General features: G+C 42.2%; 1 protein-coding gene across 1 annotated transcript in view; it reads right to left on the bottom strand.

The window, feature by feature from the left end:
- USH2A (usherin) overlaps positions 1-27,320 on the bottom strand; it is an 837,868-nt gene that overhangs the window by 243,029 nt on the left and 567,519 nt on the right. Inside the window, exons 46-49 of the mRNA XM_021064292.2 lie at positions 25,079-25,288; positions 23,530-23,732; positions 19,196-19,308; positions 1,985-2,183 (exon numbers count right to left, since the gene is read on the bottom strand). Coding sequence (XP_020919951.2) covers positions 1,985-2,183; positions 19,196-19,308; positions 23,530-23,732; positions 25,079-25,288 — 725 coding nt within the window. The remainder of the gene's footprint in view (positions 1-1,984; positions 2,184-19,195; positions 19,309-23,529; positions 23,733-25,078; positions 25,289-27,320) is intronic.

Below are 27,320 nucleotides of genomic sequence, written 5' to 3' on the forward strand. Positions count from 1 at the left end.
ATCCCTGGAGTTTGGTATCCCGGGGCTCCTCGAATACTACATGGGGGTCCAGGAACCAATCCACCCTTTGACCATATCTGTTCCTACAAGCCTCACCATTCCTCTTCTACCCACTCATCTGCTCAGGCCAAAATACTAGCTCTTTTCCATGTTTACAGACCTTTGGCCCTTCCTGGAAAAGGAGCTATTATCTCTGCCTTGTAATCACATTGCACATTGGACTCTCACATTGGACTTGAGCTTTTTTTCCTTTTGCTCTTTAGGGCCACAGGTGTAGCATATGGAAGTTCCCAGGCTGGGGCTCAAATCGGGGTTGCAGCTGCCCATGGCAACACTGGTCTTTAGCCCACTGAGTGAGGCCAGGGATTGAACCCGCATCCTCATGGATACTAAGTCAGATTAGTAACCCACTGAGCAAAAATAAAAACTCCTAGACCTGAGATTTTTTTAGAAGAGAAGTCACTGGCCACGTGCCCAAGAGTTGGCATAGTGCTGGCAACTTCTTGGGTGCACACTACCTAGTTTTGTTTTTTCATTATTAATTTTGTTGTTATTTAATGAACAGTCCCCCACCTCTGAATGAAAATCTCAAAAGTCTCTTTAAAAAAAAATTCGGTATTCAAGTTAGGCGTCTCAGAAAACATACGTGGATATTTTAAAAACTTGAGCTGAGGTATAGCTAATATTCCAATAGTTAGTCTGTTCCTTGTTCTCAGGTTTCCCAAAGCAACTCTGTAGTCTAGAGGTGGTCCAAGTGTGGTCCCTGGGCCAGAAGCAGAGGCATCATCTGGGAACTTTTTAGAAAGGCAGATTCTCAAGCTCTACCCCAGACTTACTCTGGGGGTGGGACCTGCTACCTGTGCTTTAACAAGCCCCCCGGGTTGACTCACAACAAGTCTATTTCCCACCTCTCTCCAAGCTCCCACCCAGGAAATATGCATTCATCGTTAACCCCAAACAGAAGTTCACAAACATTTTCTCTTGAGATTTTTGACTTCCTTTATTCTCTTTCACTGATGCTATCTGTGTGTGTCCTTAATCCTTAAAATAAAAATCAGACTTTGTTTAATGTGTCAAAATGTTCCTTCTTCTTGAGAAACTTATTAATGGGAAAATTTATTCCAGCATTGTTCCTCTCAGACATCCTAGAGTTAATTTCATTTTATGGAAGTATATTCATCAGATAGCACACATTAAATGGCCCCAAATGATAGAAAACTTAGGCATAGTGACAATTCTCGAGCCTAATGTCAACAAAAGGATAGTAGCTCCTAGTTTTATAACATTTCTCAGATGATAACTACTACTGAGCCAGTGTCAGCCACCATAATTTGTATTTTGATCCATACTGCGTCAACAACTCACTTTCTTAATTACTGTGTCCCTTTGCAGTGACTCTTTTGAATTTAGCAGTAGCTTTAGTCATTACATGTGTGATGTCGCTGACAAATAGGAAGGTTATTTCATTATGTGAAATCCTATCTTCAAACTAAGGATTTCCTGCATCGTTTGTCAATAAAAACCATTTACAAACTCCTCTGTCTGGCTGTATTATTGATCTGCTTCCTAAACTGCAACTAATATGAACATTAATCTGCAAATGGCCATAATTTAAAAGTATATCTGACAAACCATGCAAGGGCCCACTCACAGGTCCTCATTGGTGTCACGTCAACAGACACCCACTTGTAGCTGAGTGGATCTGCTGCAAAGAAAATTCAAGTCACTCAAGCAGACACACGTTCGGGAGGCTTCTTATCATTTCAATAAACTAGTTTTCCTGGGCAGACGTTGAAAGTGAGAAGGCTAAAACATTCAGGAGGAAGGTAGGATTTGTATAAGCATCTTTTCTTTTCCATGGGGTCTTCTTGCTAGACGAGGGGAACTACTAATTATCATAAGCCATGGTTTGAGAAGCGAGGGATGTCACCTGGGGTGTTTAGTCAGGAAAACATAGTTCACTGACTAGTTTGAAAAGACTCACCTTAGCCTCAGGAGAGTAGCACCTGTGTCCACAGAGCGTTTCTGGTTGTTGACACTTCACTGCCTTGCAGAGTTCACCACTGTGGCCCCCGATTAACTTGTGGGTCTCAGGGCATGGACGCCATGTTTTCCGTAAGAGATCGTATCCGAGAAGGATGCCATTGGGCCTCCCTGGAGACGCCCAATCAATGCGAAGGGATCTGCAATGGACAGAATAATCGATGCTTCTGAAAAGACAACATTTGACATCGCCGCTATCGGCCTCATCTACTTTTCAATTAGTCTTCAGGCTTGGTCAAAAGGTCTCTTGCATCAACAGCTTCCTAATTAAAAATCTGGGGCAAAGGAATATATATATATAATTATATATACATATATTTATTCACACACAAAGGAACACACTCACACACACACACACACACACACACACACTCATCTATGCCATTACCATAGCCTATGCTCTGAGAATCAATCAAAACCATTTATTTATTATTGTTTTTATTATAATAAAAACTATAAATAATAATATTTTTATAATAATAATAATACTTATTTTTTTATTTTACGAACAAAACTTGTATTAAATTCCGTATACAGCAATAACGGTATGACCAACGTCATTCATGAACTTAGATTCCGAAATGAATAAAATATTACATGAAAAGGAACAACATGGGAAAACACCCCCAAAGAAGAGAAACCTGTGTTCACATATAGAAGAGGGACACAAAACCGGACACACTGTGTTCCCTAGAGCCACACTCCAGCCCCCCACTACTTAACTGTTGGGAGAAAAACACGACATGGATCCAGTGGTTTCCCACTTTAAATTTCAGAGGCAAAAAATAGAGTATCATTGTTTGTGGCTACTCAGGAAGATCAATAGAAAATTTTGGTGGATAAATCGAAGTAAGACACAAAGAATTTGACTCAATAAATAAGGTGAACATTAGAATCTGCGGCAGACCTACTCCCCACTTAGAATCGCTTTCTCTTTTGTCTTCCTTCCCTCAGCAGGGACTCGGGCTGTGACCCAGCTCTGCTCAGCGAGATGCATCAGAAGACGGTGGGATTCCAATAAACGCCCCTAGGAAATCTGAGCTTTCTTGACATGGCTGTTGCCTTTCCCTTTTTCTTTCTTTCTGCTACATGCGATGTCTGAAGCTTCAGCGAGCATCTCAAACATCTTGCAAACATTTAAGAAAGAGCATAAAGAATCACAAAGTTGCCTTTGCTGTCTTTGGAATAACTGAACCCATGCCAGCAACGGTCTATCTCTAGAACTACTTACTCCGGCTTCTATTGTTGGGGGTTTTGTCAATTACAGCCACAAAAATTTTTTTCAGTTGATAAGTTAACTGAGGAAATTTATCAATACATTTATTTATTTATACATAAGATTTATGTTTCATCCGTTGATAAAAGTTGATAGGATAGAATCCCTCCACGTATACTGAATTTTTGACTCCCAGAAACAGATTTATTTCTCCAACACATTTTTTTATATACCATGATCAGATATGTTTTGTGGTCAGAGATGCAGGAATTGGGGTTTCTTACAACGAATACCTTTCTACCATTACATCCTTGAAGATGTTTGTTTTTTAAAAATTGAGCCACAATTGATTCTAAACGTATAATTATGTTGTTTTGGGTGGGCTGGTATACAATGCAGGCATAACAATGGACCGAAATGTTACTGCATTTTCAATGATCTGTTAATAATTCATTCGCTGCCCTGAATGAGATCATAACATGAAGCTATTCACACAGGAGTCAGCCCTGAATTACAGGATTTACTCTCGGATTAGTGTTATGGAACTTTATTAATTTATTTTTTTCCTTTCTTTTTTTTTTGGCTGCACCCACTGCATGTGGAAGTTCCCAGGCCAGGGATCGAACCCGAGCCACAGCAGTGACAATGCTGGATCCTTAACCGCAAAGTCACCAGGGAACTCTGGGGTTGTAGAACTTCAATTCCGCATCATGTCTACTCGCCAGAATGGTTCAGCCTAGATGACGTACCTGTACTATCTTCAGTACTTTTTTTAAAGATCTATAAGGAGGAAGTAAAGTCATTAATAAAGCCCCAGTGACTTGGATGTGACATATTCTCACCGTTGAGCAAAGAACGCCACGCAAAACACCAGGAGAAGGTAAAAAATTACTTTCGCTCTTATTGCTTTCCAAAAAGAGGGTGAAACTCTGACACTCAAGATTAATTTTATTTTTATAATTCTAGAATTTCCAACCATAACAACCATTCACACATGGTTACAGGTTATCTTTACCTATAAAACACTTCAGTTAGTACTTTGAGAATTGCAAGCACAGATCAGCTTAGTCTGCACACTTTAAAGATCTTAAAATAAATTGTCACAATAACTTATGTTGACCATGTTTCTGCCATTGTGTAAAATAATATTTTTGTTATACCTTTCATTTGAACAAGTCTATCTTTACAGGCCAAATGACTGGACCCTTTCAGAATTCTAAGTGACATCACATATTAGGAATTCAATTAGGTCCAAACAGTTACATTAAAAAGAAGCAGTCAAGATAAACCTTGACATTTTAATAGACTGCTAAAAAAGAAAAAACGAAAATGATTTCATTTTCTTGGAGGTACAAACATAACACATTCACTAATAAGACTTTGTAGATAAGAAATTAATGTCACCTACGAGAGAATGGTTTTACAGGTGACTTGTGCAGGCGCCATTATTATTCTAAGGTCTTTATCCAACTCTCAAAATTAATTCCACGGTTTGCAGATACCTCTTTTGTATTCATTGCATAATCAGCTACAGAAAAGATCACATTTATGTGACGCTCAAGGATCTGACATCCGCAACAGCAGGTGAACTGGCCTAGAAAACGCCATGTAAAGCACCGCGCCGTTGTCACTTGTCTTTCTTGCAGAGCAAACCGCTGAGGGGAGACCACCCATATTTTCAGTGAGCGCATCAGCAACTTTGATTTTGAGGATCTGCGTCAGGTACACGAACGTACAAAATCAAAGAGGAAGAGGGGGCTGAATACCTGTCCATCTCTCATTAGCACCCATGAGAACGCCATCATAAGACCTTTTGGTTGTTGATTTGAAATGAAAGACATCTCTGAGAAATACGCATCATTCTTAGCTGGATTAACAGTTTCATTGCTTGGATGTTTTAAGACAAAAATAGAAGGAATACTCTTAAATCACAGGAACTAATGTCAAATATTGGGGAAACAAGCTGAAATTTTCTTTTCTTCTTCTTCTTCTTTTTTTTTTTTTTTTAAAGGGATGAACTTACAGCATATGGAAGTTTCCAGGCTTGGGGCTGAATTGGAGCCACAGCTGCCAGCCTATGCCACAGCCACAGCAATGGGGGATCCAAGCCACGTCAAAGACCGACACTGCAGCTCATGGCAATGCCAGATCCTTAACCTACGAGGGAGGCCAGGGATCAAATCCGCATTCTCTTGGATACTAGCAGGGGTTGTAACCCTCTGAGCCACAACAAGAACTCCCTGAAGGTTTTTTTTTTGGTTCGTTTTGTCTTTTTAGAGCTGAACCCGTGGCATATGGAGGTTCCCAGGCTAGGGGTCTAATGGGAGCTGTTGTCGCCGGTCCACACCAGAGCCACAGCAACGCCGTGTCTGAGACCTACACAAACAGCTCACGGCAATGCCGGATCCTTAACCCACTGAGCGAGGCCAGGGATCAAACCTGAAACCTCATGGTTCCTAGTTAGATTTGTTTCTGCTGTGCCAAGACAGGAACTCGGTTTTTTTTTTTTTTTCGTTTTAATATTTGGTAAAGGTATGCTTGTGTGGAAATATAAACAGATCATGAATCTTCAAAATGGATTTTTTTTTTTGGTGGATTTGTTCATAAAGTAATGATTAGAGTTTATTTAGCTCCCAGAGTGCTAGAGGATGAAATTTAAGTTACTTTAATAAAGCTTCTGGGAGTTCCCATTGTCGGTCAGCAGGTTAAGGATCCAAAGTAGTCTGCACAAGAATGTGGGTTCAATCCTCGGCCCTGCGTAGTGGGTTAAGGATCCAGAGATGCCACAAACTGACACATAGGTCGCACATGCAGCTTGGATCCTGTGTTGCTGTGGCTGTGGTGTGGGCCGGCAGCTGCAGCTCCAACTGGACCCCTAGCCTGGGAACTTCCATATGTTATAGCTACAGGTGCAAAAAGAAAAAAACAAACAAAATAGCTTCTTATAAAAGCCACCATATTTACACACATTTTTTCACAGGGATTCATTGAGTGTTTGGACAGTCAAGTTGGAGCTATTCCTTTTTAATTCCTACGTATTGTTGGTAGACTTAATATTTTGCTGCATACTCCTGTGGCCACCACCACACTAATCAACCACCACTTTCAATTCAAGTGCAAAATAACACTGAAGAGGGAAATAAGTATGGGAAAATCGTTTCTTGCTTTCCTTCCTTTTTTTTTTTTGGTCTTCTTAGGACTGCATCTGTAGCATATGGATATTCCCAGGCTAGGCAAATCAGAGGGGCAGCCGCCAGCCACAGCTGCAGCAACACAGGATCCTTAACCCACTGAGCGACTCCAGACACTGAACCTGTGTGCTCATGAATACTAGTCAGGTCAGATTCATTACTGCTGAGCCCCATAGGGACTCTGAAAATCCTTTCTTGATCATTTACCTTTCTACTGGTAAATTTTAAAATGATACAGGTCAGAAAAACCTTTTATAAAGAGTCAGGGTTCCCATTGGCACGCGAACATTTTGTTCTAATATTTTATCACCATTTTGTCAAAATGTTCTTATTTGGGGCAAAAGAAAAATATCTTCATACACTTTAAGATAGCTGTCTAGATTATAAATAGTTCCAGATTCCCTGATTGTGTTTACACCAGCCTTTTTTTAAAAAAATTCCTATTCGACTTGGTCATTTGTGTCAATTATGTACATAACACACAAGTTCGTCAATGCTTCTCCAGATCGTGGTTATCAGAAATGATCAGGATACTTTCAATATAAATACATGTAATATGAGGACAATATTAATTCTCTGCTCTCAAATAAAATCATTGAATGTTTAATTATCTACTAGAGTGTTTAACATAACTTGTAGTCAGTAAACTATCAAAAGACAAAACTCTGTGCCCTTGAGTATGAGGGGCTATAAAACATGCACTTCTACAGCTTGTCAAATGTTCTATAGCAGTTCTAAAATCAAGTGGGTTTTTTATTTTATTTTATTTTTGGCTGCATCTGCAGCATATGGAAATTTCCAGGTCAGGGACCAAATTCAAGCCACAGCTGTGACCTACACCACAGCTGTGGCATCACCTGATCCTTAATCAACTCTGCAGGGCTGGGGATCAAACCCTCGCCTCCGCAGTGACGTGAGCCATTGCTCAGATCCTTAACCTACTGTGTCACAGAAGGAACTCCTCAAGTGTCCAATTGTGTCTTTCAGGCTGCAAGTATTACACAAACACATAGACAAAGATGGCTGTGTCTGCACTAACAATGAAGGTTTCAGGGGAAACGTGGATCTGGACTTGCAAGGAGAGGATGGGAAGAATTCTAGGCAGGAAGATACACACAAGCAAACACAAGAGGTCGGAAGCAGCCTGGCCACGTAGAGAGGGTGATGTGACCGACTTGATGCCTGAATGATTTATATCCGGCCGCTCTGGAAGGTCAATCTGAATTTAAGAAGGAAGTCGATGAAGTCCCTCCGATCCATGCTAAGGAATCCGATGGTGAAATAAGGTGACTGTGGAGTAGCGCGACCCGCAGAATAAAAAGCCCTCTTGGGATGAATAACCTGCCAGGTTAGAGCGGAAGAGACCGGGGCGGAGAGAAATATCACTGAGCTAATCTGTCACTTAAGTGTGAAGGAATGTTCCATGGGTTTCTCTCCAGCTGAGGAGCATCAGCTTAGCCCCACACTGAGGAGGAAGAGTTTCTCCCTTTAGGACTGACAGGTGTCCTGCTTCTCGAAGGGAACCGCAAGACTCCGCAGAGTTCCGAGGATAACGCCACCCTTTAGCACTGACCCGCCCCTCGAACCCACCGCACCCAAACAGAGCGAGAGGAGAGTTTTCCAAAGTAAGGGCTTCAGTGAAGATTTACGACGTGTCTCCTACGGGTGTGGCATTATTTCACACTCTGGAACATACCAGAAAGACCATGTCCCTTCTTTCATACAACTTAGATTTTTCCCGGCGGAAGATGGGACAGTAAAGAGACATGTAAGGAAACAGACATCTAAGTCCCTAACATGTCAAACGGGTGCTCTGAGAAGGCCTGGTGCCTCCGTGCAGGAATTGGAAAGTGGGGGCGAAGCTAGAGGATGTAAGTTCTAGGCGGAGGGAACAGGAGGAGCAGGGGCTGGTCCAGGGGCTGTGGCCGAACCTCCAAGGCCGGAGCTGGACTGCGCAGAGAAGCGAGGCAAATGAACCAGGCGGGTGCTGGGAGGGCGGGTGGGGACGGCGGATCTTGCAGGGGTCTGTGGACCATAGAAATAACGTTGGCTTCATTCCTCGTGTGTGTGTGTGTTTGCTTGCTTTTTAGGGCCACACTAGTGGCCTGTGGAGGTTGCCAGGCTAGAGGTCGAGTCGGCACCACAGCTGCCGGCCTACACCACGGCCACAGCAACTCAGGATCTGAGCCCCGTCTGCGACCTACACCCCCGCTCACAGCAGTGCTGGATCCTGAACCCACTGAGAGAAGCCAGGGATGGGACCTGCCTCTTCACGGATACCAGCCGGATTTGTTGCCGCTGCGCCTCAACAGGAACGCCCTGGCTTCATTTTGGAGCACGTTGGGGGACTACTGAGGATTTCTGAGCCACGGAGGGAAAGAGGAGTTACTACCTTAGCAAAGAGTAACATTAAATCCACCCCCAGACCAGCCCTAGACATGCTCCAGGCTGAGGAAGTCCTTCTCAATACATCACTCAGAGATGCTGGAAGCACCTGCTTCTCTTGGTTGGTACTTCTGGAGATGCAGAAATAGCCAAGCTTAATTTGCTTAGATTAGGGAGGCAAGTATAGAAAGGCATTTACGGGTCAGCCTGACATGGGGGTCGGCAGCCGATAGACCACAGAAAAGGTGCTTGCTTCTCGGTTAAGATAACTCCAATGGCTAGGTATTGTCCAGAGCCGCTGTCATGACAGGGTAAGATAAGACTGCCAGACCATCAGTCATCAGCATGGCACACGAGTTAGTTTCCCATGAGGTCTTGCAGGATGGGGAGGCTTAAGCCTCCTTGAAGGCACACTGTCCATGATAGCAGGTTTTGGGGTGAGGGGGCTCTGGCAAGAAGAGTCTTCGGGATAGTCTGCTCTGGTGGCACCACAGATCAGCTGCAGAGGGCAACACTCGTGTTAGGGAATTTGACTTTGTGGGGGTCCTCGTGAGTCTTCTCCAGAAAAAGGTACAGTTGTCCAAAAAATGCCGCCTTCCACACGGAGGGTTTTGATGTATACCCCGTGATGGCAGTAAAATACCAACCCTGGGACTCACACATTTGGTTGAACAGGAAGAGATGAGAAAGAGAAGGAGGAGAGAAAGGGTGAACTTGGGATGAGGTCCGAGCCTCTGCAATGGTGGAATCTCTGACCTACAGGTGAGCTTAAATATTTTGCTGGTAAGAGAACCAACTTGTAATATACTTGATCATGAATCTTAATTACTAAAGTAAGACTCGTAACTGAAAATGATTTAAAAGTCCTCCTAAGATTATGTTGAGGGCAGCAAGCAGTAGGCAGATACTAAAGCCTCTCCTCCTTACAGCTCACGGAATTGAGACAGCTCCATAAACTTACATGAATAAAGCATGACCTAGGGTTGTGGTGGTAGAAATGGAGCAGAGGACCGGATATGAGAAATTGCTCCAAATGCACTAAAACTGCTACTTAGTGATATCAGGGGATCAAGAAAATCAAAGCTATATGTGTCTGTGATCATAGGCAAGTGGTGCTTCGGTTGCAGCAGCTGATGCTGGAAAAGAGGAGTCAGGCTTGAGGCTTGAGCTTATGGACGTGATGGCGGCTGTCACTACAGAAAGTCAACAGACAGCTACATATGCGGGAGAAAAGCTTAGGGAGAAAACAGGGCCAGAGAGTTTTGAGACACGAGTATGATGAAAACCATGAGACACGCAATGAATGGATTTGGAATGAAACCAGGGCAAGAAACCAAGGTGTGTTTAGGGAGCTGGGGATAAAGTGTCAGTTAAAGACCAAAGTGACTTGGGAGGAAAAACTGAATTTTGCTGAGCTGCGTGCAAAAGCCTCTCCAAACCTCAGTGATGGAGGTCCTTCTCTGGGAGCTGCAAAAGTGGAGACATTAGAAGGCGCTTGGGAAAGGAGGGAGGTGAGAGAGTGGCGTTCGTCTTAAGAATAAGCTCCGTATTCTGGAAGGCCTCCTAAACCATGCGTTTGAGAATCAGAGCGCATTGGCCATGCAAAGACTACATTCCTGAACGCTCTCATGACCAAAAAGACTACTGACTGGATATGGACAACAGCGCCGAACAGAATCTGAATGATCTCCTTCCAGGGGTCTTCTCCTAGCACTCTAAGAGCCAGACAGAAAATTCCAGTCCAGATTAAAAGGAGTCCACATTGGCAAGAAGGGAGGGGACTTTAGACAACGGGTGAAGGGATGCTTTGACATTCTACAGCTACAGCTCAGCATTCTCCCTTTCATCTTTTGGCTGTGCCATGGTATGCAGAAATTCTGGCGCCAGGGATTTAACTCATGCCACAGCAGGGACCTGAGCCACAGCAATGACACTGCTGGCTCCTTAACCTGCAAAGCTACCAGGGAACACCTCCCTTAAAAAAAAATAAAATATAACATAGCTTTTATTTTTTATGTCTTTTTAGGGCTGTACTGGCGGCATATAGACGTTCCCAGGCTAGGGGTCAAATCAGAGGGGCAGTGCCCGTTTACACCACAGCCACGGGTGTACAACACAGGATCCAAGCCAAGTCTGTGACCTACACCACCCACAGCTCATGGCAACGCTGGATTCTCAACCCACTGAGCGATGCCAGGGATCGAACCCCCAACCTCATGGTTCCTAGTTGGATTCGTGTCCACTGCGCCACGATGGGAACTCCTTAGATTTTTTTTAACTGTCACATTATTACTTTAGTATTCAAGCTATCAGTCACTGAAAAAATCAGAGAGAGAAAATAGCGAGAGAGGAGATTTCCTGATATCCAACGTCAGAGCATAAAAACATAGACTTCTTGTTGTTTCACCTCAAATTTGCTGAGGCATAGAGGGGAAAATTCTTTTTCCACAAGCTATGACCTCTCATGCCATCGTCGAGTCCAAGCTAAGTCCTTCAGAAAGAGAGAGGGGCTGCTACATTATAGTAATGGTTTAACCTTCATTTAGTGACACAGAGCCTGTGCTGCTCTCATAAAGGACTTCCGAGAAGTCGGTGTATAAAAATATCATTTATATCACTCAGGAGCTTGAGGTAAATTTTTAAACAATTATTTGTGAAGGCTACAGAGACGTTATGCCTCAAATTTCTCATCAGTCATACGGCCCCAACCTGAGCTGGACCTGTGAACACTGTCATCGTTCCCACAGAAGGCTACGCGGAACGTGATAGGAGTTCTCTCTCTGCTTCCCCTCGAGCCTCGTGCCTGGAAATCACGCGTCGTGAAGCACTCGCAGTTAGGCAGGGACAGCCCTTCCTTGTTTATGCTCTTTTCTTCGCTCATCCCCTTCTGGGGAACAACTACGACCGCTTCAGAGGCAGCCCGGTTCCCAGGGATGCTGGGGTCCGCAGTGTTTGTCACCGTCCCATCAACGCCGGAGCCAGCCCACTCTCTTCACCCAGCACACGCTCGCCACTCTCGAGGACCAGAATTAATGAATTAGCTATTGATTAAATTCCACTCTAGCAAATCCACCAAGGCAAATAAATGAACTACCCAGGGCACGTGTAGGCCACGGCCAGACATGTCTGGGCTATCGATCCGTCGTTAGCATCCTTTGGGGACAGAGAAGCAGCTGGTAAGAATATGACAAGTATGCAGAATGTGATGTAGAAACAGTTTGTTTCTGGAGGAGGAACTTATAAAAGCAGACGGGTTCATCTGCTCTTTCCACATTGGCAGGCTATGGACCTTCAGTTTATGCAGAATGGAAAAAATGTGCGTGAGTGGTTGTGCTGAAGATGATGTAGTCAGAAGCGAGGTAAAGGCTGAGGCCGGAGACAAAGATGCTGTGCTCCGTGATTATAAGAAAACAGGCTGGCAGATTACTGGTATATGTGTTTTTTTGCTTTTTTTTTTTTTTTTTTTTTTTTGTCTTTTGTCTTTTTAGGGCCGCACCTGTGGCACATGGAGGTTCCCAGGCTAGGGGTCTCATCAGAGCTGTAGCCGCCAGCCTCCACCACAGCCAGAGCAACGCCAGATCTGAGCCGCGTCTGCAACCTACCCCACAGCTCATGGCAACGCCAGATCCTTAACCCACTGAGCGAGGCCAGGGATCGAACCTGCAACTTCGTAGTTCCCAATCAGATTCATTTCCACTGCACCATGACAGGAACTCCAGACTACTGGTATATGTTATTAAAATATATGGAGAGTTGAAATTTGCCCACTCCCATGTTTTCCCCAGAATAAACAAAGAATCCAAAGAATATACATTGTAGTAGAAACCAAAATATTTTAAGTGGTTGTAGAAGCAAACCCAGTCTACTGACATCCATCTGGAAGGATTTCACACTTGATTTTGCATGTTGCTAATATAAAAGAGATTTTCTTAAACCAAAATAGAAACGTAACTAACAAGTATACATTGCCAGAAGAATAATGAAATTACACAAACAATAACATGCACACAGGAGGCTAACGGCTTTGGTGTTAGTGTAATTTTGATTAATGGCTTGGCAGCCTGTATCTGCTCATTAGAGTCTTGCCTTTGGAACATGTTGCCATGCTACAATAGATCATTTTAAGAAAGGAAAGTCTGTACATGCCAATATCTGGTTGTGAATGATTTGCATCAGTTTTTTCGTTAGATCTTGGACTGAAAAAGAAAAGAAAGATGCCCACGGCATTGAAATAAAGAAAAATATGGAGGAGAGGGATTTTCTATGCTGATCAACACGGAGAAAGCCCGTGATAGCCTTTCTCTCCCATTGATTACTGCTAAAAATTCTGCTCAGTAACAAACCTGACTAGTATCCAGAGGTTGTGGGTTCGATCCCTGACCCCGCTCAGGAGATTAAGGATCTGGCGTTGCCAGGAGCTGTGGTGTAGGTCACAGACACAGCTTGGATCTCGTGTTGTGGGTGTGGTGCAAGCCGGCAGCGGTAGCTATGATTTGACCCCTAGCCTGGGAACATCCAAATGCCTTGGGTGTGGCCCTAAAAAAGTGGGGAGGGGAGAGGGTGGGGAGTATCTGCTCAAATTATAAAAAGCAACCACCAAAAGACTCTGAAAAGTTGATCGTAGAGGCAGATCGGGGCGGGGGCGGGGAGCAAACTTGAGCAAACATTATAGGGTGAGTTGCCTATTGTTCCCCCCACCTTTGTGGTCTCCCATCTTTAACCTCAGAGCAGCCCCATTGTGGAGCCATGCCCTGGGCAAAATCTACGAGGGGAACCCAGTCCTTCTGCCCAGAGTGCAAAACGGCTTTGCAAGCCAGACGGTGTGATAGAAATCCCTGTTTCATTTCATTTTCTCTTTTTCCCTCTGGGTCCTGCTCTGAGGATGACTCCAGCCAAGGAGTTGCACTATGGCAGTCCTTGCCAAAAAAGAATCTAGAAGCCTCAGAAAAATCTAGCTTTCTGACCAGAGGAACCACCCCTGTAGTTCAAAGAATGTGTGGCAGGAAAACCCCCGGCTTGGGTTTATTTTTTTTTCCCACTCTATTTTCTCTCTGGTCTCATTGCCCCTCCACCCCAACCCCAATCCTATGTATTAAAACTGTGAGCTAAGCTGAGAGGCTAAAATTCCAAGGGAAGCCATGTTTTTCTAGCCAATGAGCTGGGAAGGGGAGTCCAAGGCTTTTGAAAAACATGGAGGGATTCTCAGAGAAGAGAAAGCCAGGTGGTCTACTAATTCTGTGTGCGGACCAACACGAATCCTGACTCCACTCTACACTGAGCGTGCTTGGTGGTCTCACAGGCAAAGGAAATCTGAGCCCTGCAGCAGAGACTGTGACATCTGCAGCATGGCTTAATCCTCCAACCAGGTGTCAGAGTAGCCACTGAGAAGTGCATGCATGGGACAGACTCAAAGCAGCAAACGAAGCTTTTGATAAATCAAGTGCTACTGTGGAGCCACTGACCACATACGCCAAGACAGAATTCTGCTAACCATTTGATCACCCGCTGAACACACAGAAACTCCAACCTTCTTCAGTCTAATGCTCTGTCAGCTGAGCTATTCTGGCCAACTAGGAAACTTCAGCCTTCTTAACAGGACTCAGATGATCACAATCCGATATTAAAAAACTTGCAGGAAATAATCCAAAATCACTCAGGATTACATTAACCCAAAGAAAATGGGAGTAGTCATATCAGTATTAGACAAATGATATTATGAGAAGAAAACTGTCAGGAAGAAAAAGGGATATTACCCAATGGTAAAAGGGTCAATTTACCAAGACATAACAATCTTAAATGTGTTTGCGCCTAATAATAAAGCATCAAAATACATGGACGAAAACTGATAGTTCCATCAAGGAAATAGATAAGACCCCAATTACATTTGGAGATTTCAATATTCTTCTCACAATAATTGACGGAACAACCAGGCAGGAAATCATTAAGTGTACAGATGACCTGAACTTCACTATCACTCAACTTGACCTAATTGACATTTATAAAATGTTCTGACAATAGCAGAATACACATTCTCAAGTACACACAGAATATTTACCATGATAGATCATATTACAGGCCATGAAATAAACCTTAACTAATTCGAAAGAAGAAATCACAAAACAGAGTTTCAGATGAACAGAATGGCACTAGAAATTCATCTAAAACATCCCTGAACAACCTCGAAATATTTGGAAATTAAACCTCTTCTAAATAATTTGTGAGTCAAAGCAGAACTAGTATTTAGCAACCTTGCTAAACGCATGATGAGTTTTAAGAATTTTTTGTAGATTCCTTGGATCTGCATAGATTTCTTACTTCTTCTTTTGCAATCTATATGTCTTCTATTTCTTTTTCCTGCCTCATTGCCTTGGCTAGTTCGATAAGGTGGATGTCCTTGACTTGTTCCAACTATATTTGGAGATTTCAACATTCTTCTCACAGTAACCAAAATTGTGTTTCTTCACCCTAGCAATAACCAATTGGATTTCACAGTTCCCATTGTGGTTCAGCAGGTTAAGAACCTGACTAGTATCCATGAGGATGCAGATTTGATTCCTGGCCTCACTCAGTGGGTTAAGGATCTGGCATTGACACAAGCTGTGGTGTAGGTCACAGAAGTGGCTCAGATTGCTGTGGTGTAGACCGGCAGATGTGGCTCTGATTTGACTCTAGTATAGGCCGGCAGCTGCAGCTCCAATTCAACCCCTGGCCTGGGAACTTCCATATGTCACAAGTGCAGCCCTAAAAAAAAAAAAAAAAATTGGATGTCAGTGCTTTTGAAGAACCATTAACAGTAGCAACTCCCAAAAAAGTTAGGTATAAATCAAATGGAATGATATTCAGTAACAAAAATTAACCAACTATTGATATGTACAGTAACAAGGTTGAATCTTAAATCCTACTTGAAGTAAAAGTAGCCAGGCTTACCTTGCTACATACTGTATAATTCCACTTATATAACAATATGAAAAGGTAAAATTATAGACAATAGAACAGAATAGTGTTTGCTCACTTTGGTGCAGAGTGGAGACAACCGGCTATGAAGGGGACAGTTGTGAAGACATATTTTGATATAATGAGATTGCATTATATCTTGATTGTAGGCATTTCACAACTCTATGTATTTGTCAAAACTCATAGAGCTGTGAACCAAAAAAAGGTGTATTTCGTTACATGTAAATTAAAAAAACAAATTAAAAAAAGTGAGTAATTAAAAATAAACAAATTTAGGAAACCCACAGTATTTTCAGAAGTTTAATTCACTGTTAAAATGGGGTGGTTTCTTCATATCCTTGTCAGTTTTTTTTTTAAATATTGATGTATTGATTTTCATTTTTATTGTCAGTTTTTAATAGAATCTACATTTTTCTTCTTTTCATATGTCTTAAAGTGACTCTTTTTTTTTTTTTTTTTTTTTTTTGCTTTTTTATTTTTGTTTTTCAGGGCCACACCTAAGGCATATGGAGGTTCCTGGGCTAGGGGTTGAATTGGAGCTACAGCTGCCAACCTATGCCACAGCCACAGCAACACGGGATCTGAGCCATGTCTGCGACCTACACCACAGCTCATGGCAATGCCAGATCCTTAACCCACTGAGCAAGGCCAGGGATTGAACCCACAACCTCATGGTTCCTAGTCGGATTCGTTAACCACTGCCATGACGGGAACTCCAAAGTGCCTCTCTTCTAATCCAGAATATAACTGATATTTGACCGAGAATGGAATGATATGATGAAAAGGTTTTTTTTTTTTTTTTGAATGCAGAATTTGAGTCCGTGGACTCAGTGGAGTAGATTGCTCTCCACCATGTAGGTGGGCATCGTCTAATCAGTCGATGGTCTGAAGTGAATATAAAGATGAGGGAAGGACAATTTCCCTCTCTCTGCCTGCTTGATCTAATCAGTCCTTTCTTGCCCTCAGACTCAGACTAGAATTTACGTCATGGGCTCCCCTGAGTCTCCCAACTTTGAATTTGGACTGGAACTACACCTCTACCTTTCCTGGGTCTTTATTTGGGGTTCTGTTTCTTTGGAGAACCCTGACTAATTACAGGTTGTAAAGACTCTTGGCTAGTCTCGTCATTTCAGCTTTGAACCTCATGCCCTGAACACCAAGCCTGAAAGCTTGTTAAGTGCTCAGAGGCTGAGATTCTCTGCAGGGCACATTAGTTTGTTTTGTGTCATTATCTCCCTCCGCCAACCAACACTTGGTTGTAAATTTCACCCCTGTACAAAGTCATTTGACTCTCCTGCCAAATATTGCTTTCAAAATTGTGTTAAAATCTCTCTTCTGTTGTTGCCTGCATTGTCATTTTCCTTGCTCTAGTGGTCTAATACCCGCCCCCCCCCTTTGCCATCAATTTAATGTATTTGAGGAGAAGCAATCTTTAACCACAACTAAAAATGTTTCTTCTCTGTTATCATATGTAAGAATCTTCTTAAAAATACCTTAGAAATAGAGTCACACATGGGCATTTGCTCAATTTCTAAAAGAGCTTATTATTTTTAGCTCCATATAAATATGTCATCTAAGACATATTTCCTTATGCCATTCACCTGGGTTTGAGTCATGGTGATGCTAACAGACAGGAGAGGTGACATCCACCCACTCCCTGTACTTCCTTGAGTTCTTTAAGAATGAATTCCTATGTCACATCTTTCACGGTGCCTTCACTGATAATCATGGGTAGAGTTTGGTACTTTTTTTTTTTTGCTGATGCACGTCTTGCACCTTATAACTTCTCTTGGTGTGTTTTTCACATCGTTCTGCCAACATCTGTTTAGGGCAGTATCTCCCACGGCAGACTGGAACCATGAAAATTTAGAACTGTCTTATACTTCTTTGTATTACTTTTGTCTCTTACATTATTATAGCCAAAAATACATTTGTTGAAAAAATACAAAAAGGTCTTTTGAAATCTCCCTTCGACTTAACTACTTCCTCCCTAGAAGGCAGGCAATCCTGCGGATAGGTAGGAAAAATCTGCCAAGGGGATTATCAATTAGTTAACATGTCCCACATTAGGTAGATATCAACAGATGATTACTGATTATTTCAGTCCTTGTGCACACGTGCACCTGGGGTGTGGCATATGTATGTGTGTGTGTGTGTGTGTGTGTGTGGGTGTGTGTGTATGATAGATATGTACTCAAGAAGACAGGATGTGACTTTTGCCCTGAACATCTAAGAATCCAATTACTTCAGTTTTTCTAATTATTTTAATTACTAGTTCCCCAAATCAGTACAGGTGTTTTAAAACTTATAAAAAAAAAAGATCTAGAAATTTCAGTATATTATAAAGGAATCCTTCAGAATTGAAATATTTTATAAGATTGATTATTGATGCCCATGTGCATATGTGTACCTGTGGGTGTGCGTGTGTGATTTTCTATAGATGAAGGGTGATTCATTTGGCCAGGGCAAAAGTATGATACGGTAACACTCAGATTTCTTTCCATAGCCCCAACTTGATGCAGAGAGATCAAAATTTCATTTCACTTTTGGCTTGGGAACCCTGGTGCTAAATCTATTCTTCTTGCCAATTTTGAATTAAAAAGAGGCTTACTTTCAAACTAAAGTCATTGCTCAGCAACAGCAGTATACAGAAAAACAAAGGGATTCTCTAAAGAATTTGATAACACTGGTAATGGTTATCCAATGATTTATCTTCTCTAATCATTTTTTTTTTTTTGTCTTTTGTCTTTTTAAGGCTGCACCCGCAGCATAAGCAGGTTCCCAGACTAGGGGTCCAATCAGAGCTGCAGCTGCCAGCCTACACCACAGCCACAGCAACACCAGATCTGAGCCGCATCTGCGACCTACATCACAGCTGATGGCAATGCTGGATCCTTAACCCACTGAGCGAGGCCAGGGATGGAACCTGCATCCTCACGGATCCTAGTCAGATTCATTTTTGCTGCGTCATGACGGGAACTTCTTCTCTAACTATTTTAAAGCATGTCTAGCTTTAGGAAAATCTGATAGATGTAAATCTAATTTTTCAAAGAGATTCAGTTAGAAGGTAGTCATTCTAATTAAAATTGTATTATTTGCTGCAAAAGGATTTATTGAAGGACACATTTAAGTAAAGAAATGCTTCCATGCATTTTGGCATTTGTTCACACACTACCAACCAAAGGGCAGTAAGGCCGAGCAATCGGGGAAATTAAAGCTTAAGTGGGAGGGGACATGTCCACTGAAGATCAACACCTCATGAAATTAAAAAAAAAAAAATTGATTTACACACAGGTTTACGGTGTGACTCAATGAGACTGTCATGGCTGGGGCAATACCTTTGATTTTTATTTTTATTTTCATTGCTTTGGATCAGTTCTTCAGATTCATTGACAAGTATTTGTACCTGGAAGTGATGTCACGAATCGTGGGGGCTGGTATATCCCTTGGAGTGTCTTCCACGGTGGTGATCTGGGTTCCGTTGCTTCTCACACAGGCGTATTGTGTGCAGGCTTCAACCTGCAAACGTTAGTTGAGCAAAGAATAAGTGCACCTACTTTCAAAATGCAGGCTGCTGCTGGACTGAGCCCCGCCACCCCCACCTCACACGAGACCCTTCGAGTTCTATATGGAGTCTTGGGATTTAATAAATATTAATTTTTATGTCAATTGAGTCCCGTGGGACAAGCTCAAAATAGAGTGCAGAAAATGAGCTCAGGACAATTGATCTGATGATTAAAATGGTGATGTTTCCTTTCTGGTTCCTACCATTCAGATGGAACCGGGCGTATCAATCTACTTAGAGCACAGTTAACAGAATGGAAGATGCTTAGGTGACAGGTTGCGAGCACAATACGTTATCGCTGCCTACTGCCCTCTAGATCTATAACCAGGTAGGGTAATGATGATATCTTCTGGAAGTCTTGACACTTGACAACAAATAGCCTAAATGCTCACGTCTAATGGAAGAAAAATGAGGTCCAGGAAAGGCTTCCAATATGGCTGAGCTATTTTATATCCATTTGTTCCGGCTGCAATTGTGTTTTTACCTTAATCACAGCAGAAAATCATCATTCACCCTTTAATTCTGCCACCTAATCTGAATAAAAACAGAGGAGGGTGGAAGAACTAAAGATTAGCAATCAGGTTCATCAAACCTTGGTAACACAGAAGGACCACATTCAGGAAGAGGGAGGAGAGACAAACAAACGGACAAGGGATTGCTTCTGGAGCATCCACAAAGCCACACCCTTCTGCACCCCATCAAAAGACACACCAAAGAGCAATGCACTCATCCCAGGACTAATTTACTTCTAGCATCTAATACATAAATGGAGGAGGGACCCCAGATACGGACTGATGAATCTTAAACACTCATACTGAGCTTTGAAGCAAAGCAGGTCTCTGAGTTTCCACTGGTATTTGATGAAAGACCAACTCGATATTCATTGCATTGAGGGGCTGTATCATTTTGTTCCTGGGGTGGTTTGCATCTACACGGGAGGTGAGACATATTGTAATAATGCTGTTTAAGTTGTGTGATTTATGGGGGCCGTGTTGTATTTGGAGCTGGTATTTAGTAGAGATTTAAACACTGTCAAGGCTGTTCACTCTGAGCACCCCCAATGAAACTGCAAACAACTTATAGGTAGATGAACCTAAAATATGCTTACTGGAATAGAATTAATAACCATAAAACTTCACACACACTGGGAAATATTTGACTATATGATACATAGTGAGAGAACTCAAACTCAAGTCAAGGGAATTTTTTATGTGCCAAATATTACCATGGATACTCGTCCAAATTATTGTATTGAATTTTTACAACTCCATTTTCAGGAATTTTCAATTGTTGGGGGGGATCAGAGAAGTCAGAGAATATGATCGAGCTGATAAGATATGAAATACCTGATTCAGGTTTTACTGTACCCTATCGTCTTATCTAAATAATAAGCATAGCTTTAAGTTCTAAACTACCCAGGGGTATTGAAATGATTCTCCAGAAAGCTTTTACTGTGACTTTGGAGCAATGAGTCACTCTCTTTCACTTTCTTACTAATGCAACATTTCAAGTCTCCATCTTTGGGGCATATACCTGGTGTTACAGTGATACTGTGTAACATGAGAATGAAATATAAATATAAAAGTTTACATATTGGAGTTTCCATTGTGGCGCGGTGGACACAAATCCGACTAGGAACCATGAGGTTTCGGGTTCGATCTCTGGCCTTGCTCAGTGGGTTAACGCTCTGGCGTTGCCGTGAGCTGTGGTGTAGGTCGCAGACACAGCTTGGATCCAGCGTTGCTGCGGCTGTGGTGTAGGCCAGTAGCTGTAGCTCTGATTCAACCCCTAGCCTGGGAACCTCCATATGCTGTGGGTGCGGCCCTGAAAAGACAAAAAGACAAAAAAAGTTTACATATCGATATTAAGTAGAGATAACATTGAATCAAAAAGTAAAATATCATCTCCTTTAAAATGGGATATGTACAAGGATTCACTCAAGAAAATAGATACTTGGGTGCAGTTACACGTCTGTATTAAAGTCCACGGCTATTTCACCAAGGGGGTTAGTTTAGAGAATCTTAGTTTTAAGTATTAGGCATATCAATGGAGCACATATTTTAAAAGGGGCGAAATCATTTTTGACATCATAGTAAACACTGTTGACATTTGACACGCAAATTTCCAGTGATGCCCAGCTATTTCAAGTGCAGTATTTCTGGACTGCAAAGAGCTTTACAAAAGAATAGGTATCGAGAATAAGAACATCCCACACATCAACAACGAAACTTAAGTATTAGATCTTCTGAATCGGCCTTTCGTCTCCTCCCCTGTTTCTATGTCCCAAATCTGATCAAAATGCACTCGCCTCAGGCCATGACGGACTAGCCAGGAGGTCTGAGTCAAGCCTGTCACAGCACATCATGCCTGGAACGCTTAAATGTCACCCTTGCTCCATGGTCAGAAGGCTGGCGCTGGCCATGTGTGGATAGCCTCTGCCGATCTCAACCCCAGGATGTATTCTGAATCCGGATAAAGCAAATGAGTAAGTTGCCTTTTGCAGCCTCCGTTGGTTTTCTCCACCAGGGCCCCAACGAGGAAAATCTAGCATGTCCTGCCTCACTTTTCTATGCTCACCTTGTTCCGGAAGCTACATGTCGTATTATTTTGAAAGTGGTTTTTCTTTTATTATATAATCAATGATCTGCACATACACACAGATTCATGCTAAGAGTCAGGAAGGTAAACAGGAATCCACTGGTCCCTCTTACTAACTGGAGCGGGTGCTGGAAATCATGGAATGTGATACAAAATGATCCACGTGCCTTTTTCTTCTTTTTGCCAAATACCTGTTTAGGTCATTTTCTTCGGAAGCCAGGCCCGGCAGTGGGAGGGGCTAAAGCATTGGTTGTAGCCAGATGATTAGGTATGTCTCACCCTCAAATGCAGGGGCAAGAAGGAGATGTGAAAATACAAGAGGCAGCACTTAATGCACAGAACCAGGGGTCAATCCAATGGCCTTGCTTGGTATCTCCTGCACGTTATTTACAAAGCTCTTGTAAACTGCAGAAATCGCATAGTTTGTTTAAAAGTTGACTAAATTACAACACTTCCCTATAAACTGTGAGCTTCTGAAACACTCTGTTTGTATCATTAATTTTTGCATTTGGCTTTGTAATGTTTTTTATCCCAGAACACGAACAAGATTTTCAATTCCTTTGGGATAAGGTCCTCGTTTTATGTGCCTTAGTATTCGTTGCACTATTTCTAATTTTAAGGTCAGTACATCTCAAAGAGATCTCTAAGTTGGGTCTCAAATGGTCAGTGCACTCTCTGAGATTGCATGTTCACTTTTGTCCTATAAATACATAAGTATTTTTCTAGGGCACCATGCCCTGACATCATCGGATTTTCATAGAGGCCCAAGGGCCAAAATTTTAAATACAACTACTTTCATATAAGTGACAGTTGTTAAACATCTGCTGAGGGAGGAACAGATATATTTACTTCATCCTCAAATAAAATCTCAATTTTTTTTGTCTGCCACGTAATATTCATTTATTTTGTTGTCATTGCATTCAGAATGATAGAATACTAGGGGTTGATGGAATTTTTTTTAAATGTATTACTTGGGGGGCGGGGGCTGTACCTGCGGTGTGAAGTTTCTGGGCTAGCGATCGAAACTGAGACACACCTGTAACCAGAGCCTCGGCAGTGATCACGCTGGATCCTTAGACGGCTGCGCCACAAGGGAACGCCAGAGGGTTGTATGTAAGCCATCTAGTCCTTCTCTCTCACAAAAGAGACAACTGATATGAAGTGAGGTAACCTAATGTCCCTACAGCTATTAAATTAGTAAATAGAAGAAATGGGAAGAGAAAGAATGTCTTCACATTCGCAGGCGAATTCTGAGTCTACTGTTGGCAGTAGAAGACCCAGGAAGCAGGCGAGCTGCCTGGCGAGAGGTGCGGCAAACCCGTGACCTGCTCCGTCTTGCCAGTGAGATTGCCGTCGCCACTCTCACCACCACCCCTTTCCGTATTTCCATCCTCTCCTCTGCAGCAACTCGTGTGTTTGCCCGCAGCAAAGAGATTTAATCCAGATCCATTTCCCTGTTGTCTTTCCTTTCCCCCAGCAGACAACTCTTTGCCTATAACCAAGATGGAAGAGACACAACCCAGCATGTTTTATTTAACACACCCTTAAGCTTAGCCACCAAAAAACAAGGTTCTAACCTGAATGTCATAGATGGTGAAGGGGGACAGGTCTCTCAGAATGAAAGACCCAGGCACATTTATGCCAGTCTTGTAGAGCTGGTTATTGACGTAGACAGAATATTCCGTGACAACGCCGTTTGGGTTGGAAGGAGCTGTCCAGATGACACGTACAGCTGTCCTGTTGATGATCACAACCTCTGGAGGAAGCATGCCCTGAGGCTCTAGAATTAAAGGAAGAAATGGAATAAACTCCAGCTGTCTCTGAAAAAGCACTCGTGAAGCTAAATGCCGACTGGTATTTAAGTTGCGCGAAGGGTTTGGTGCTGATCCGCTTTCCTCTGATGAAGTTATCACCGTCTGCGGCGCTCTGCAAATTGGCTGATTATACTCTCAGTAAGAAACCATAGGAATTGGTGGTAAAATGCTTGATACCACCAGCACAGTGCTAATCTTCCATCCTATGTGACCAGTGGGATGGGATGATAAATTATTCACCCATCTGCACCACTCACACGGAACTATTATTTGTCATTTTCCCCACCCTTCACTCCATACCTCCCGGGGGGAAAAAAAAGAAAAAGAAGGAAAAAGAAAGAAAATGTGCTCCTTAAGCAAAAAAGGAAACTCAAACACATCAGGGCTGGTGGGACGTGAAAAATCATTTGATGCTACTAGCTTGTAACTCGAGCAATATGAAGCAATAATGCAATATTGTCATTATGTAAATGATTTTGAATGTTGATTACCATAGGTAATGATGAAATCTAACATTAGGAAAAAATCTTGCTTGGCGTTAAATTACGCAATTATTCAAGCATGTCAGAAATAACTATGCAAGGACCTATTTTTATCATAAGAACTCATCTTAACTAGTTGAAAAATTGTCCTTGTGATCCATTCTATTTTATAAACAAAAGGTGTCAACCTTTGGCACCACAAAGGGAAATGGTTCCTCACTCAAAGTGCTCTGCTAATGACCTGGAACGCTTGCTTGGGAGGTAATGACATTATAATGTTTATAATGAGACTTTATAAAGCCAAAAAGATGAGAAAGACCATTCCGCACGCATTTCAGATTCTCAAGTTGCTTCCCTTGCTTCCTCCCCCTTGCTAACTGGCTTAGAAATGAGTCACAGGCAATTTTTCTCAGTGGCTGAACTTCCCCCGACCATTGCTGGTGACTCAGGAAGGGGCCTCACGGTTGCTCGGCTGTCCTTTTGAAAAGCATACTGCTTCTGAGAGCAACGCTTAAAAAAAAAAAAAAAATGTTTCTAAATGTCACCATTTATTGACGTGAACTCAGCTCCAAACTAAGCCCACGCTGAAAAGGAACAGGACCAAACCGGGCTCACACCCCATTACTGGAGCCTCGCGCCGCTGTCTCCCTGGGACCACTTATTGATCGGCCACTTGACGACAGCCAGCACTTAAGCATTTCAGCTCCGACCCCCTTCCCTCCAACGCCGGAAATTTTATAATGGAAGGATGACTGATGTCAACCCCAGCGAGCATCAATCAATTTCCCTCGCGTCTCTGAAGAAGAGTCTCCCCTGAAAGCTGCACTCACCCCCTTCGCACGTGGTTGCCCGCAGTACTTCGCTGTTGATGCCGCCCACTCCGTTGAACACAGAGATAAAAATCCGATACTCTGTGTTTGGATTTAAGTGGCCAATGACATGCGAGTTTACGTCTGGGAGAATTTTTAAAGATTCATTGGAGGTGGCCGAACCCCAAAAAAGTGTGTAATATTCAACATCACCTTGTAGATCTTGAAAAGCTGTGAACGATAAACGCAGGACACTGTAAACGTAGCTGATGTAAAAGGGTCTCCGGAGAAAAGACAGAGAGACAAACTTCATTAGCTATTTCTAGAAGGGGAAAAAGAAAGTTTCTGGAACTTTCCTTAGAGGTGTGTTGGATTTTATTTCACTTTTTTAAATAGTTGACCCTCCCCCACCCATTCTCATAATTCATTGCATAGACGCTTACCTTCATCGGAAAATAACCTTTTCAATTCCCCTTAAATATTTTATTTATGTTACTTATAATTATTCAAGTGATCATCAACACTCAAGAAAAGGAAACTGAAAGAAAAATATGCAGTACCAGGAGCAACTTCTGTTCATAAGTAACAATCCTAGAGAGAAATCAATGCCAATACAGATAAAGGCGTGTCCTGACACAGATTCTAAAACATGAGGCATTTTTTAAACCTGCTGACAAAATCTGGTAAGTGATACTCAGAAGAATGTTTAGATGGAGAGCCTATTATGTACACTGTTGATGCAACAGAACAATAAAGCAGGCTTTCCTTAAGGATTCACTCAGTGGGATCCTAGGATGATACTTAAATTTTGATCAAGGCTCCTATCCTTTTCTCGGGGTTGACTGTATCTTTATGATGTAGACCAGCTCATAAAGGATGCCAGAATCAATCACTTCCTGTCTCAGACATTACTCATCAATTCCTCAACCCTCATCCTTTCAAAGACCAGTCTATTATTTTCTTTTCCCTCTTGTACCCAATTTCTTCATTCTTGCGCTAAGTTCTGCTTCTCATCATCTTCCTACAATGATGCTTTAAAAAGAAGAATACCGCTCTGCTTCCATGACATTGTTTTTGAGGATCTTAAGCAGGATCTATCTTGATTGGTATTAGGTTAGGGGAGGGGAGGTTTGGTTTACGAGTCTCCTGGAACTGTATGTAAAAGCTTGTGTTAAAACTGCTAAACAGCTATGCAAGGATGGGAAGGACAAGGTGGCATTTCTCTTTATGGTTATTGAAGTGCAGTGTCTCTAACACATAAGATCCTAACATACAGCCATGTAAAGGAATACGGTTTGGGAAATGTCTGATTTTCTTTTAAGATCTTCTGTTCATTATGATCTGGGGGGGGGGGTCTTCCATAAAAATGGAATGCTGGTTTGCTTAATTTGCTTTTCTTTTAAACATTTTTTTCACTCTCTCAATATATTTCTTTTAATTCAGTTCCAATTTTCAAATGTATATACATTTTTGTACCAAGAATTCTAAAGAACTCTCTCAACACAAAACAAAATGAAGTAAAAAAGATTCTGGGTATTTGTGAATCTGCTTTTTAGGGATATAAAAGGGCCATCATGTAAATAGACCTTTTGTGGACTGGTTTTTGTTTTTGTTTTTGTTTTTGCATTTTAGTGAAGTTCCCAGGCTAGGAGTCCAATCGGAGCTGTAGTGGCCAGCCTGCACCACAGCCACAGCCACATAGGATCTGAGCTGCATCTGCAAGCTACACCACAGTTCATGGCAACACAGGATCCCCAACCTATTAAGCAAGGCCAGGGATCGAAATCTGCATCCTCAAGGATACTAGTTGGGTTCATTTCCATTGCACCATGATAGGCACTCACTGGACTTCTTAAGTATTTATAAAAAGACAATTCAATTTCTTATGTATATTTCGTGGGTTCCTTGATGAGACACTAAGCTCAACGGTGTCCTTACCTTTCATCTAATGAAACTTATCTCTCTTTTTGTTTTAAATTGTTTTTGATTTCTTAGTACACTATCACTTTGAAAGAACCCATAGTAAGATCTTCAGCAACTACTTTGGAAAACTCTGAGGCCTGAGATGTTTCTTTTCTCTGATGTCAGAAAACTGCATACGCCTTTAATGATGATGTCATAATTACGCATTGTCAGGAGCTGGCTATTCACGTCCATCCACATTTTCCTAAATGATAGTATTCTTCAAGTGTACCGAAGCCACTGGTTCTGTGAGAGCAAAAGTTCCTTCTGGCATTACAATTGCTTTCTGCTGCCTTTCATT

This window comes from Sus scrofa, chromosome 10 (assembly GCF_054392235.1).
Source record: "Sus scrofa isolate SSC_HxYL_T2T_F1_AM1 chromosome 10, Sscrofa_HxYL_maternal_Yorkshire_Landrace_v2.0, whole genome shotgun sequence".
Taxonomy (NCBI): Eukaryota; Metazoa; Chordata; class Mammalia; order Artiodactyla; family Suidae; genus Sus; species Sus scrofa.